Source organism: Eucyclogobius newberryi, unplaced genomic scaffold (assembly GCF_026437365.1).
Source record: "Eucyclogobius newberryi isolate DKJ021-1_F unplaced genomic scaffold, fEucNew1.0.hap1 SCAF_14, whole genome shotgun sequence".
Classification (NCBI taxonomy): Eukaryota; Metazoa; Chordata; class Actinopteri; order Gobiiformes; family Gobiidae; genus Eucyclogobius; species Eucyclogobius newberryi.
This window is the reverse complement of record NW_027315768.1, coordinates 20,161,730-20,175,921: the sequence shown is the minus strand read 5'-3', so window position 1 is coordinate 20,175,921 and position 14,192 is coordinate 20,161,730. Positions and strand designations below refer to the sequence as shown.

Genomic DNA, 14,192 nt, shown 5'->3' with positions numbered 1-14,192 from the left:
TTTGCTTAATGTCTCTCCTTTAAAGCCAGGGTATCCAACTACTTTTAATTGTTGTAAAGAAGTACATTTTGTGTTTTCTATCAAAGACTACCTTGTGAAAGCTGCATCTACTAATAAAGTATTTTATTTTTCGTCAACGCAGAAGTAAGAGGTGAAAGCAGCGCTCTGATTGGATGTGCTTGGGTGGTCCACTCCTGTTTCCTTTCACCGTCTGAAAAAAGCAGTTTTAACGCCGTGAACATGTCCAAAAATGAATGCATGCAAATATCATCGTGTCAAAGGAAGTGTGAGAGCTGGGGACGAGTTACCTGCTTCTGGTTACACGGTGTGAAAGTTTCCCCACCATAAGGAAGAATTACACCACACCTATCCTGCCTTCAAATACAGATCTCGCCATAAGTACAATCATAAGCTAATGTACGCCTCTGCCAAAGCATCTTTAGCATAGCTGCTTTAAGTTACACTCTTGGCACAAAATCCTTTAAAACACTACAGCATCAAAACAGTGATCTGAGTCAATACACAACACAATCTGTGCCGTTTCTTCTTAATAGCGCTTGTAAAATGGCCCCCATGTTGCTTATGCATTTTTTCAACAGAGGTGAGACCCACATGGAGACTCCTTTGTTGTGGTTTGAATCCAGGACTTTGCACACCGGTCCCAAAAGGAAATGAAGGCTTGTGAAAAAGTGTCTGTCATGCAGCGAGACATTTAGGGGTCGCTCCATAGCTATTTATCTTAACTATACAACTGTTAATCCGGCCTAACACGGGCGAGGTGGAGGAAGTCCTATAGCCATGAGATCAAACATGGGACTCCATAAATATGTAGTCTGGACTAGAGCAGTGCCTTTTTTACACAGGCGGATACACAAATACCTCACACACTTAATAATATAAGCAACCCAAAACACGCAGATGGCAAGTTCAGTCAAGGCTGGAGAGTGCTGTTTCTCATTAAAACAAGGGGGAGAGGGGAAGGTATGGTAGCTTTGATGTAGCCACCCGCAGCCCCCTCAGTGTCATTGAACGCAACTTTGAAGGCTTTTGTTAATGTTCATAATAAAGCAAAACATCTTGGCTTTGTTAAATACCTGCTCACGTATGCAGACACAAGCAAACAAAAGTACACATAAAAAGAATACATCTCGCACTAACAAGCAAGGGCAGACAGGAAAACATACAGACAATTATGTACATATATAGGAGGGGTGCGCACACACATGGACGCAACACATGCAGACAATATGCTCGACATTCTCGCCAATGATTGGATACATTTCAATCTAAATTACATCAACAAACAGAATGTGTTTAGTACACTAGGATAAAGAGATACACTTTCCAATGATTCAGGTGGGCACGACTTCCTGCCAAGACGCCTAATGTAATGCAATATAAGAGAATCTATGATAAGAAAACATTTTGAGTTTGATGAGGTAACATAATTGCTTTTCTGCACAAACCACTGGAGTGTAACATGTGGTAGGAATTATCAAGAAGACAGACAGAGGTGTTGGTCCTCAAAGTGTAACCACTCTAAGGCAGGCATCTTTTTTATAAGGTAATTTAAAATCTTTGGCTCTAATGGCACACATTCCTTATGAAAATTGAAAAATCAATCATCCTGCTGACAGATCTGTTGTGGTGAAAAAGTTCATCCTGTCTTTGAAGAGAAAATGCTGAACACGTCTCTGCTCCACCTACTGTCGCACCACATCCCCGAGTCCTACTTTTGAGCTGTCTATTTGTCTCTTTGCTGGAAATGTTAACAAACAGGGCAATAATCAAGCCATATGCTTGCATGTGGCAAATCTCATTACTGTAAATGACCTTTACCAGGCAATGCCAACATGGGCGTGCATGTGCATGATAGCACACAGTGTTACGGAGCGGAGACAATAGTGGGCTTTGGTTAACGCTGCCGTGCACTGCTCCGGGTGGCCAGCACACCCGGCCTTCAGGACACATTAGGAAACACGCCTGCATCCACTTGTTTGGGTCGGAACCAGGCTCACTTTACATTTGTCACACTTCACTTTTGATAAACGCACATCATTGGCTTAAGTGCACAGCAGCATCCGCTTACCGCCTGGATCCAGAAAGCTCAGAGAGGAGAGATATTACCAGCAGCTGTTACTACTGCGGCTGCAATATATTCAAGCCCAATCAATAAAGCTTCTACAGACAGTGACACCCAAGCAGACAGAGGAATCATTTTCATCTGATACTTAGCAAAGGCTCCCCTTTTAAAAAGATTGCTTTCAGTCAATGACAACCAGTTGTCATTTGACTAAGGCTCCTGAAATGAAATATATTGACGAGTGTTATCAATCACAGCCCACTCTGCCGTCATAAGGCTTTGATGGAGGTGGGGGCTGGGGGATCGGTTTGCATGTGGTCATCAGATCATCTATTTTAATTACTAAATTAGCATCTTTACCTTCTGTTCTCTCACTTCCTCTGTTATAATCAGTTCATACAAAGCAAGAACGGAGTGTGCCATTTACAGTTGCAGTGCTAATGATTTACGCACCTCCTATAGATACATTTTATATGTGAAACAATAGACACATGTAATTACACCACATACCATTGATAGGTGGTATATATAGATATATATATTTATACATATATTTATACATATTAACTTTGGTTCACTTAGTTGAAATAATACTGAGATAGCCTTGACATTGTTGATAAGTGCTGTCTCTGTCCTTCTGGTTGGATTCTCTAATAGCTCTAGGATAAGGGCCTCCATATCATAATCGAAAACAAACACCTTTTTGGCGTTTGAGTGCTTGCATGGCACACAACCAGCTCTTTGTACCATTTCGAACGCGACTGATTGCAACGTAATGGAACATCTCATAGTATAATCAACACAGAAAATGTCATTATTATGCTCTTGTTACAGTGTTGTCATTACAGTTTGATTGTGTACACAGTGATATTATTATTCTATGCTGATGCGTCCTCTTAGATATAATCAGACTGAATGAGAGCGCATGATATTCAGCCACTAATGTATGTTTAAATGGTCGGTCTTTTGTATACAATTACCCATATGCATATTTCCCATTCCCAACTGTGAGCGCGCCATCATCACCAAAAAGGTTGGATGTCGTTTATTACACATATCACATTTACACAAAGTGACATTGTCTTTTCAAATTGTGTTGATCTCTTCACTTTCAAAGGTCAACACCCTTCGTTGGCTTAAATCGTCGTGACAGAGAATAGTGAGGAGGGGACAGGCCCAACGCTTGCATCACCCCCGACATCAAAGTGCTCCAAATTAATCTATCCGATTAATGAAGAATGAGGTCTAATGCTGATGGGGTATGACAAGTCCACCGGTCAGTTGATTTTTATATACAAGCTGTACATAAGTCTGGTGTACAAGCGTGTACAGGCGTATAAGCAACAGGCGTGTAATGGATGTAGTTCTGAGAGTTTGTGTACACTCAAATATATAATTTTAGTTTTCAAGTAAACCTTACAATCCATTGAGTTTTAAAAAGATAAAAAAAAAATAGGACCATTACCATAGCGATTTACCATTTAAAACTAAATACGATATCTTTTGAAATGACTAATGTACAATTACATATATTTTTGGTCTTTATACTCTTGACTTGTTCGAAATCTTGTGTTCTATAGTGATACATCACAGTGGCACCGTCATTGTCTGTCTTCTATATGGCGCTGTCACTCAAAGATGAGAGAACTTGATATGGATCATTACGGAAATAATGTTTAATCAATCCCTCCTGTTAATTTAATCTATTTCTGCAGTTGTGTTTTGTAGCTACATCAGCGTACCACATAATTTCCCAATCATGCATATTCAAGTGTTACGCTGATGCTTAACAGCCGACACAACTGGAATTAAAAGGAGGCCATTAGACTTCATTAAAAAGAGAAATAATTATCAGGTTTATCTTTTGAAATGTCTATTAAAATGTGTGTGTCGTTCCTCACTTATCTGTCACCTGGCTCCCCTGAGTGTGCTGCACTAATAGAGAGATGTGAGGGCCAGTGCCTCAAGAGACACACAGACAGACCCATCAAAATGGAAGGATTTCACCACTGTCCTTTAAGTCATTTGTTGCATATTTACACCGATTGCTGCTGTTTCAGAACTATAATGGCCCATGTTTGACCACAGCTTGGAAGGACTAAGTCAACATCATATAAGCTGATATAAATGCATAAATCAAATCATGCAGTGCAATGGAATGAATTCTTTTCAGCCTGTGGCTATAATCTAGTCCCTCTCAAGAGCTTGGGCTGACGAAAGCTCCCACAAGAGAGCTGCAGAAGAAGATGGATGAAGTTGCCCCTAGACACTCATATCAGGTCAGTGTGTGCTTTATCCCCTAATGGTTAAGGTTAGGATTGAGTAGGGGTGATACTAGATCTGAGCCCCAAGGCCATTGTTCTGTCTGGAGGAGCAGGAAGTAGCCACTCTCCTCCATCATGGCCTACATTTAGCACTGCATGAGGCCACCAGCGCTACACAGCTAGCAGGTTGGTTCACACGGCTAGAAGATGTCCTTCCACCCAGAGCTTTATTATTAGAAAGGACATAAACAGACTAATTAAATGGCAGCAGTGGAGCTGGGCTGACAGCCGCCACAGAGAGTGTGACTAAAGCCATCTTTATCAAAGTGCAAGAGTTTATACACACACACAGCACATCATAGCAGTTTTCAAGTATATATAAATATATATATATATATATATATATATATATATATATATATATATATATATATATATATATATATATATATATATACTTAAAACTGCTATGATAATATCTTATTTACGGTAGAACAGAGCACACTGACTCACTGATATGATCCAAAATGGTACAAATGCTATCCAGCAGAGCAGTAAACACTACAGTAATTAGCGCATGGTCTCCAGTCTGACTCCACTCAGCTCTGCAGCAGGGCAAAGCGTGGACCCCATATCGAGAGGAGCCTAGTTATGCATTGATCTCAGAAAATTAAGGCTAACTGCCCCAGATTGCGGCATCTTGATGTACCTTCTGGATGAGCCATGAAGCACACTGCTTTTGTTTGTAGAGTAAACAGGATGATTTGAACCTGGTGTGCTTTAAAATGAATACATTTTGAATAATTAATAGGCCCCTTATAGCGCTGTTATCTGTGTTGACCGCAAACGTAAAACCACTGATGATGAGAAAATATGGTTTTAACAAGTCAATAACTGTGAGTGCAACAGGAACAGACTAATCAATGGCGCTGCAACGTTTGCAAACAAGGACTTGAATTATAACGCTGATAATTGATCCCTTCCATTTTTGCACTCTCCTTGGTGTGATGTCATTGCTCATTGATTGCTTCCTGTCAGTGAAGGATGATGGGAACTTTTTAGGTTTTAATTTTCTGGTGACTTTTGCTCCTCCTGTTCCCTTCCACCTCTTCCCTTCCTTTCCCCATCATCTTCCTACCCCTCCAATTGAAATTTGCAAGCTGTAGCACCAGCTTAACCAAAAAGGATTAAGTCCCATACCCAACTGAGAACACAGATAATGCTCAGTAATTGGTAAAAAATGAAGATGAATGGGACAGCTAGATAAGGACCAATTAGCTGCTGGGAGTGTACAGCTGTGGTCTCCTCACAGAGCGCTCTCAGGGGCCAAGGCCCCCTCTTTCTCCGTCTTTCGCACGCAAGCAAACGAGCACATGTGCGCACTCGCCACGTGCATCATATTTAATATACACAACAAACATTCACAGGCGGGGGCGGAGCTAGCACAAATTAGCCTGATGACCCTCGGAAGGAAAAGGATGATGCTTCCTCATCATCTCACCCAAAACCCCTTCTTCTGAATGTGAGCCAGGCAAGTCTCCAGGTACCTGTCACCACCCAGAGCAAGCGGTGCCGCCCAGTGCAGAGAACCATGCAGAGAACCATGCAGAGAACCATGCAGAGAACCATGCAGAGAACCATTTTCTGATCTGCACAACTTATATGCAGACTTTTTGGTATTTTGAGTCGTCAAGTTAGCCTCAACAGTTGTGCTTTGCTTTAATGCTGTGTTGTCTGCCACGACTCTGTTTGGTCGGGCAGTCGTGGCATCATCTGGCTGATGACAGTGGAATTCCCATATCTAATTACAAACAGGATTTCAGCTCCATTAGAGGTGGGTGGCGCAGAGTCACATGAGTGGCATGGCAGCAACCAGTGACCAAAGACAAACAGAAAAAAGAAAACCACCCTCAACGACACCTTATCTTCTCAGCGCACTCCTTTTCTGAAGGTCTAACATGTAATACTTTAGTTTTTTCACTGGCTAAGAAAGCAATTCCTTCTCTTGAAATTGGCAGGTGTTTGTTAGTGGGCAGCTGACAATATTTTCTCTTCCAGTAATGAAGGTTGTGTGTGGGGTCAGTGCACAGGGAGGGGGGCGGCGGGCTGTTTATCCCCCTCAAGGCCCTGAGCCACACGTGTTTTGCTTGGTCTGTGATCTGTAATTGTGGCATTTCCTGAGAGGCGCAGGAACAATCCACACATTGCTTTGAGTGGGCTCCTCCTGCCCGGCCGAAGGTGTGTGTGAGGCCCCATCAAAGAGACTAGGCACCCACGCACAACTCACTCCCAAACTCTGTTTTACTCCCATAACTTCAAGTTGGTTAAGTTATGGTTACAAATATTTAAAAAAAAAGCGGGTGCTAGATACAATGTATGTTGAAAAAAATGCATAAAAGAGCATGAGAAACAATTTCATAGCACGTACAATCTCAGCATATGTACGAAAAAGCACAGAAACATGCAAGTTGTAAGGAACATTTTAGAAAGCAGGGTTATCATCATAATACTTATCTTCAATTTTGAAATAGTTATAGTTTCAGCCTCTGATATGACGATTAGATTAATTATGAAACTCTTACATTATTCAAAAGGGCTCAGTGCATAAATCCACTTCTCAATTTTGGTATTTTGGTTGAAACGTTTCTGTTTTTTTTCTTTTCTTTATAATTAATAACATTGATGCAAGGTCTAATTGTGATGAATATTTAATGTGGGGGGAAACATTAGCCTGTTCAATTTACATCAACACAAAGGCGACGGGCAATCCAACTCTGCAAACAGAACCCAACGTCCTTCATGACAATAGCACAGGATCATCTACAACAAGCGCCTGTATATTTAGCCAGACCAGACATCTTTTTTCATTATATAGGAGCCCGTCCTGATTAAATGCAGTGTGCCCTTAGTGGTATTAAGAAAGTACGCTCATTATCATATCAATTTGTGGTGTGGTTGGAAACATCATTTGTGTAAGTAAACACATCTGTTTGTGTGCGTGGCTCAGATTAAGCTCTTTGATGATAAAACTCCTGTCCATTTCCTGAAAGCAGCCAGAGTGTTAAAATAGTCCATGATTGGTGGCAGCAATGAGTGGTCTGATGTAAATGTTCATCAACAGGATAGAACATGTATAAGACTTTGACAATAATTATGGAAAGATTGACTATAGACACTTTCAATCTAAATGTGTTTTATATATTTGTGTTTGCCTTTATTGGATAGCGTGGAAGATCACAGTAAATGAATGTAAAAGACAAGAAAAAAACTGCAACACAAACCTGGCTTACACAAGTGTTGTTATGCACACAAACAGGTGCGCTTCTTAACAATATTCAAATAAAGGTATAATTTTACAATGTATAACATGAAAAAAAAGAAGAAATATTACATGTTGCATTAAACAAAAGTAGAAAACAAAATGGTGTTCTGAACAGTGGGCAGGAGCTGGATGAAGACAGCTCCGCTCCCTGTGTTTCATTGCCCTGTGCAGCAGAGAGGCCCATATTTCTCCTGGTATTATCAGGATGACTCCTGTGGCCACCCTGTCACAGCAGAGTGCTTGATATAAACAGAGATTGCTGCGACACCCGGTAATCAATATTAGGATGGTTTCAGTACCAAACATCATTTGTCTCTGCGACCATTCCTTTGACCAAACGAAGCATTAATTCAAATCATAAATCTGAGCTGATTTAAATCCGTGCAGAGTGAGGGAGAGGGAGAGGCCCCTGTCTGACTAGCTGCCCCTAATGATTTATTTTCTACATTTCTGCGAGCAAGAGATTTGTCCATACTCACTGACAGGTCACCTTCAAACGCCAGTGGCAGACTGTTCATCACCATGCAGACGAGCATCTCATCGCTGCGAGTAAATATTAAAGGAAAAGAATCCAATTGATTGTGGATGGGTCGAGAGGCGTCACTGCCATATATTTCACTCAGAGAGCTAATGCTGCGCCCAAGCACCCGCACCTAGCTCCACCGCTGCAGAATTATGATTCTACCGGGAGCCTGTGTGGCTGCACTGCACTCAAGGTTACAATTTAAATTGTAAAAAGATAAAACAGTTTCTTATTAGCTCCATTGCCGTAGCCTTGTAGTTCGTACTCACATTTATCTTTATTTCTGTGACCTCGTCAGCTCATATTCTCTTTCTTTCACACTACGTTCTAAGAGAGATGACCTCACACTTTATGCATTTTGCATTGTTAAATCTACAATGCAACACATCCTGTTTGCTGCTCACACACTGAACACTTACTGCTCACACACTGAACACTTACTGCTCACACACTGAACACTGGCTGAACACTGGCTGAACACTGGCTGAACACTGGCTGAACACTCGCTGAACACTGGCTGAACACAGGCTGAACACTGGCTGAACACTGGCTGAACACTGGCTGAACACTGGCTGAACACTGGCTGAACACTGGCTGAACACTCGCTGAACACTCGCTGAACACTCGCTGAACACTGGCTGAACACTGGCTGAACACTCGCTGAACACAGGCTGAACACTCGCTGAACACTCGCTGAACACTCGCTGAACACTGGCTGAACACTGGCTGAACACTGGCTGAACACTGGCTGAACACTGGCTGAACACTCGCTGAACACTGGCTGAACACTGGCTGAACACAGGCTGAACACTCGCTGAACACTCGCTGAACACTCGCTGAACACTGGCTGAACACTGGCTGAACACTGGCTGAACACTGGCTGAACACTGGCTGAACACTGGCTGAACACTGGCTGAACACTGGCTGAACACTGGCTGAACACTGGCTGAACACTCGCTGAACACTCGCTGAACACTGGCTGAACACTGGCTGAACACTCGCTGAACACAGGCTGAACACTCGCTGAACACTCGCTAGTGTCAAGTGTTTCTGTTTGAGTCAAGCCATTTATTACAGTAAGTGAATCAAAACCTCCATTTAGCAGCCGACTGCAGGGTTTACTTTGGTTTGAAAATGCGAATGGCCTCATGAATCTGTGCTAACATACATTATCATTGGCTTTAATACTCTAAGTGGCTCTGCCTGATAATACTAAAATCCTCCTGCTTTTTAGCTCTAATAATTAATTGAAATGGCACATAGTGAATAAGCAATGCTCTCACAGCAATTCAATTAGAGCTTGTTAATAGCTGAAAGCTTTGGGAAATGTGTTCGCAGTTTCTCTGGGCTATTAAGAAAGTTCACACACAGAATTATACCACTTTAAGAGAAATTGAGACCTACTTTAGCAAAGTGTCTACACTGTGGAACCAAACAAAGTCAACTCTTGGAAATGGTAAAATTATGGGTTTAAATTAGCATGTCATTTTTGTTTTCTGCAGTTTTATCTTATGGTTTGTAGTTTGTCGGACTCAATGAGCTTTGGTCCTTCACCTGCTCAGTGTCTTACCAACGCTGGAGCTGAGGTCTCCGTTTTCCCCGTCCGGCCCGTGGTGGTTGGCGTTGCCGTGGTAGCCGCTCATGGCCTCCAGCTTGATCTTCTTGACCTTCATGGCCTCTGCGATGGCTGCGTTGGCAGCTGCTGCCGCTGCTGCTGTCAGACCTGGAGCGAGGAGGCAGAGGAGACTGTGTGTCTACTGGGATCACATACACCTGCAACACTTTCAAGACACTGCCCTTGTAAATTAAAAAGAAAAAGGACTTTTGAAATTATACAATGAATAATTTCATAGAATAGGCTACAGGGAAAAGATGCTCGCAATCACAGCTTGGCTTTTTATCACATGACAGAGGAGATCTTCACAGCAGGCTGTCATACTGATGAGATAGATCCCGAGTGTGTGGCGGCATAAGATTTCTGTGAATTTTTTTCAGGGCACCTCACCTCTGCTATCTGGGTCTATATATGTTCAATAACAGAGACAACTGTGTTGGTTACTCGCATACGTAAGAAGACATCAGAAAATTCAATACCACATTGTAAATGAATACATTACATTAAAAAAAAACACCACCAGTTCAAGTAAATTCTGTGAAAACTTATTGTGACTTGAACCTTCATCACAACGGACTGGATTTGATTGATATAGCCTGAGATTACAGATATACATATGCTCAGCACACAGCAGAGATCATAAAGCATTGGTTTGTCATTGGGGCAGTTGTGGAGTATTGAACGTGACTGAAATCTTTATTCATGAGCTTGTTCTCAAACAGCAGGGACAGATAGTGCTAAAGCTCCTCTAGGCCTGTGTCTCAGGAGAGACACCTGACTGTTCTGCCAAGCAACAAAATCAAAGAAGGCACACAGGAAACAAAGACACACAGCTATTAGTGAAATCACTCCTCTCCACAATACAGAATATCACCTGGCCCCTTACAGACGCTCCACATATTTGATATGCAGGTTTAGCTTATGTTTGACGCAGAACAAGGCGACGTCTGCGTTTATCATCACTAAGCTGTCACGATTGCGTGATAGGACTCAAGAGCAGCTATTAGCCATGCATTTGAGAAAGGCAGAAACAGAACATGTGGCTCTAACACTTACACACACAAGTACACACAGGGAAACAGCACGGCCTGGGCACCCTCGCCTCTTCTCCCAGCTGATAGGCAGATGGCGAGAGTCACTCTGATCCTCTGACATGGAGGTGCATATAATTTAAAGCCTTGTTTGCATCTTAAAATACATCAGTACCATATTGACGTACAGTATACATCATGTCAGAGGGCTCTCTCGTTTGCAGTGGGCCAGGGCTGCTGTTCCATATGCATAGGCCAGGCAGAAAAAACAGTCACTGCCTCGTAAGAAGGTGATACTTCTTCACATAATGAATGTGGCCTCTGCCCGGACTGAAGGTCAGCCTTCATTTGTGTATAATGGGCAAGAGTCAACTGTTTTCCAAATGAGACGTATGCAGAGCAGACTGCCGAGTAAATATTGAAATCACCTCTGGGTTGTTTGTGTGATAAATTCCCTCCACAAATCAGGTGCAGCTCAAAGGAAAGCCGCAGCCCGCTCGGTGACACTAACTTTGGCTGTGACTATGTGGTTTACGGCGCTAGTGTGGGCTGTTTTCTGTTCTTCTTTTTCACAATGTTGCACGACAGGTAGAAAAAAAACAGGTACAAATAATTTACTTAATAATTTATCCATATACAAAAAATACATTCAAGATTGTCAAGCCCCGTTTTTTGATTACCAATAGAATATATAAAAATGCTGTTTTAGTATTCAGGTCAAGCAAATAAACTGTTTATTTTATATAACTAATATACCTGATATACCATTTCTGTCTGCTTCCTTTTTCTCTGTCAAAGTGACATGAATGAAACAAGACTCATTATCTTGTGATTCTTCCATTTTATTAGATAAGCTGTCATACATATCTTCAATACACACATCTCATTTCAGTCAGTGTAAGACCCCAGCAACAAGTCTATTAAGCTCCAATCCAACTCACTGCTAATCTGCATTTATTACTATGCAAACAAAACAATCCTGCCTCTTATATTCAAAGTCACCTCTAGAGTCTCACACTTCTGCTATAGACAACCTGAAAAGTCCAAATCCTCAGAGCACACAGCAAACCTGCTCGGCCCCTCATAGAGCCACACCAGCAGCACCAGAAACAGGGAAGATTCTACAAATAGAGTAGCATGGAAGTGTCACATGCGGAGCACCAAACAGCAAATAACAGAGACAAGGTCTGATGGTAGCCCTTGGAGCAGCTGTCATATTAAATAATAATGAAGGATCTATTAATATGCAAAGGAAGCAGCAGCCGACTGGCTTAACGCTGTCATGCCTCTGCATATTGTCAGGATCTTCATCATTAATTAACATGCGAGCTGCCCCATACCTGCGCCAATGTCAGAACATTCTTACAACAAACACCCCAATGCCTGTGCCCTCCGCAACTAACTCATATCATTTAATTAAAATCACATTAACTTCAAATGAGTAGCTGACTTTTACCACTTTCTTAAAGAGAGGAACAAAATGAAGCATTTGTGTGTTTGGGTTTGTGTGAACTATAGGCAACAATAAAACAGGTAATGCTCCATGTGAGAACGGCCTAATTGTGTGCGTGGACCAATGGCAGCGCCACAATGACAAACTGGGGTTAGGGACAAGTCTTAGGTACACTGCACCACTTGAACTATGCTTTCCACATCACGACAAATTTAGTATCAATTACATAGCACACTAACCTTATGATAAGCGGCGGACTCAAAGAGGAGGGGGAAGGCACAAGGAGATGACACTAAATTACCCAGTGCATGCTGGATCTATTTTAAAGCAGCTTCAAGTGGCACTAGATTAGACTATCCTCTCTGGTTGCTGACGTGCTAATTGTACATAAAAGAACATACTATACACCAATAAGCACTATGACACCCTGGCACCCGTGTACATGTGTACACATACCACATACCATTTGTATAACAGTACATACAGTATGACAGTCAAATGTTGTCTTGGTAAAGTAAAGGATACACTTTGTGAGATGCAGGTGACATTCATTTATCTAATGGTGAATGCTGTACTCCTGCGTTATTCAAAAGGTTGAAGCCATATCCAGGACATAAATGAATTATATTGAAGCTGCTTCTTAAGTAGTGGCCAGAGTGTGAGCGGAGGCCCTCTCCACTTTAAAGGAGATGTCATCTCAGTGTGGTGTCAGTCCACAGCAAATAATCCGATTTAAGGCCAATCTGCCTGTAATGCATCAGCAACTGGAAAGGCTCCAGCTCAGCCCCCCTGGGGCGCCCACGCACACACAGCACTTTCAGACACATGTGTGCTTTCACACACATATCAGGGTATTTGCTTAAATGGGAACCTAAGCATATTAAGATGTCCTTTTCTAAATGGAACTGGTGTCAAGGGCAACGATACATATGTTAACAGTGTGTTTCACATAGTCCTCTCTGGTCCTGTTAGACTGTGAGGATCTCATCTTTTTAACCCACTGAATATTCTTGTCATTTTGATCTAATATGACGTGTCTTAAGGCTTACAGTGCTGGTCACTGGTCACTGTACTGGAGCGTGGAAATACGAGGGACCATTTCCTAAAACAGTCATTAGCATGAACAATGCCCCAATACTTCTCTTCTGCCTTGAAGGCAATGAACTAGATCACTGAGCTGACGTTCCAGCCACTGATAGAAGACTTTCTGCCATTTTACAGCTACAAATACCCTTTTTTCAAATAATGTTCTGAATATGAATTTGAAATATAAACATAGCTCATTAAACAAAAGACTTCATGTACACTTTTGTATCGTCAATTTAACAAGTAGTGCCTCACTCTGTGTTCTGCTGAGCCCAGGGAAGAGGCCAGGGAAGAGCCCAGGGAGGGGCCCAGGGAAGAGCCCAGGGAAGAGCCCAGGGAGGGGCCCAGGGAAGAGCCCAGGGAGGGGCCCAGGGCTGCTGTTCTGTCTGTGAATGCAGACGCTAACTCATCTGAGAAATGAACTAATCTGACATGACATGATAGTGCATCTATTTAAGACACTTTCTCAATGTCACATTTTAATCATCAATCAGTACATTTGGATGTGATGGCAAGATCAATTAGCCGCCTGCTTAGATGCTAACTTGTGTGTGGTCAATTACATATAATTATTAATCCGTCAAGTTCAGTAACTTACTTGATGTTTCATGTGCAATACCGTAGCCTCAATAAGATTAACAATCGAGGAAGAGAAGAAGGGTCTGGTGGGGTGCGGACCTTACAGCAGTTATGAGACAACCAAAAAACCTCAATTACTTTATCTGCGGCCCCTGAAAACCAAGACTAAATGTCAAGATCATAGAGTCCCTCTGGGCTTAAAGGGGCTGATATCAAAAGGCCTTTCTGTTGCTTTA

At 42.1% G+C, this 14,192-nt stretch overlaps 1 protein-coding gene across 6 annotated transcripts in view; it reads right to left on the bottom strand.

Annotated features, from left to right (window-relative positions):
• dachd (dachshund d) overlaps positions 1 to 14,192 on the bottom strand; it is a 99,034-nt gene that overhangs the window by 33,176 nt on the left and 51,666 nt on the right. For 5 of the 6 annotated variants that reach the window (XM_072444854.1, XM_072444855.1, XM_072444857.1 and 2 more), the window contains exon 3: positions 9,763 to 9,915. The exons of the other annotated variant lie outside the window; for it this stretch is intronic. In XM_072444854.1, coding sequence (XP_072300955.1) covers positions 9,763 to 9,915 — 153 coding nt within the window. The remainder of the gene's footprint in view (positions 1 to 9,762; positions 9,916 to 14,192) is intronic. 6 annotated transcript variants of the gene reach the window in all.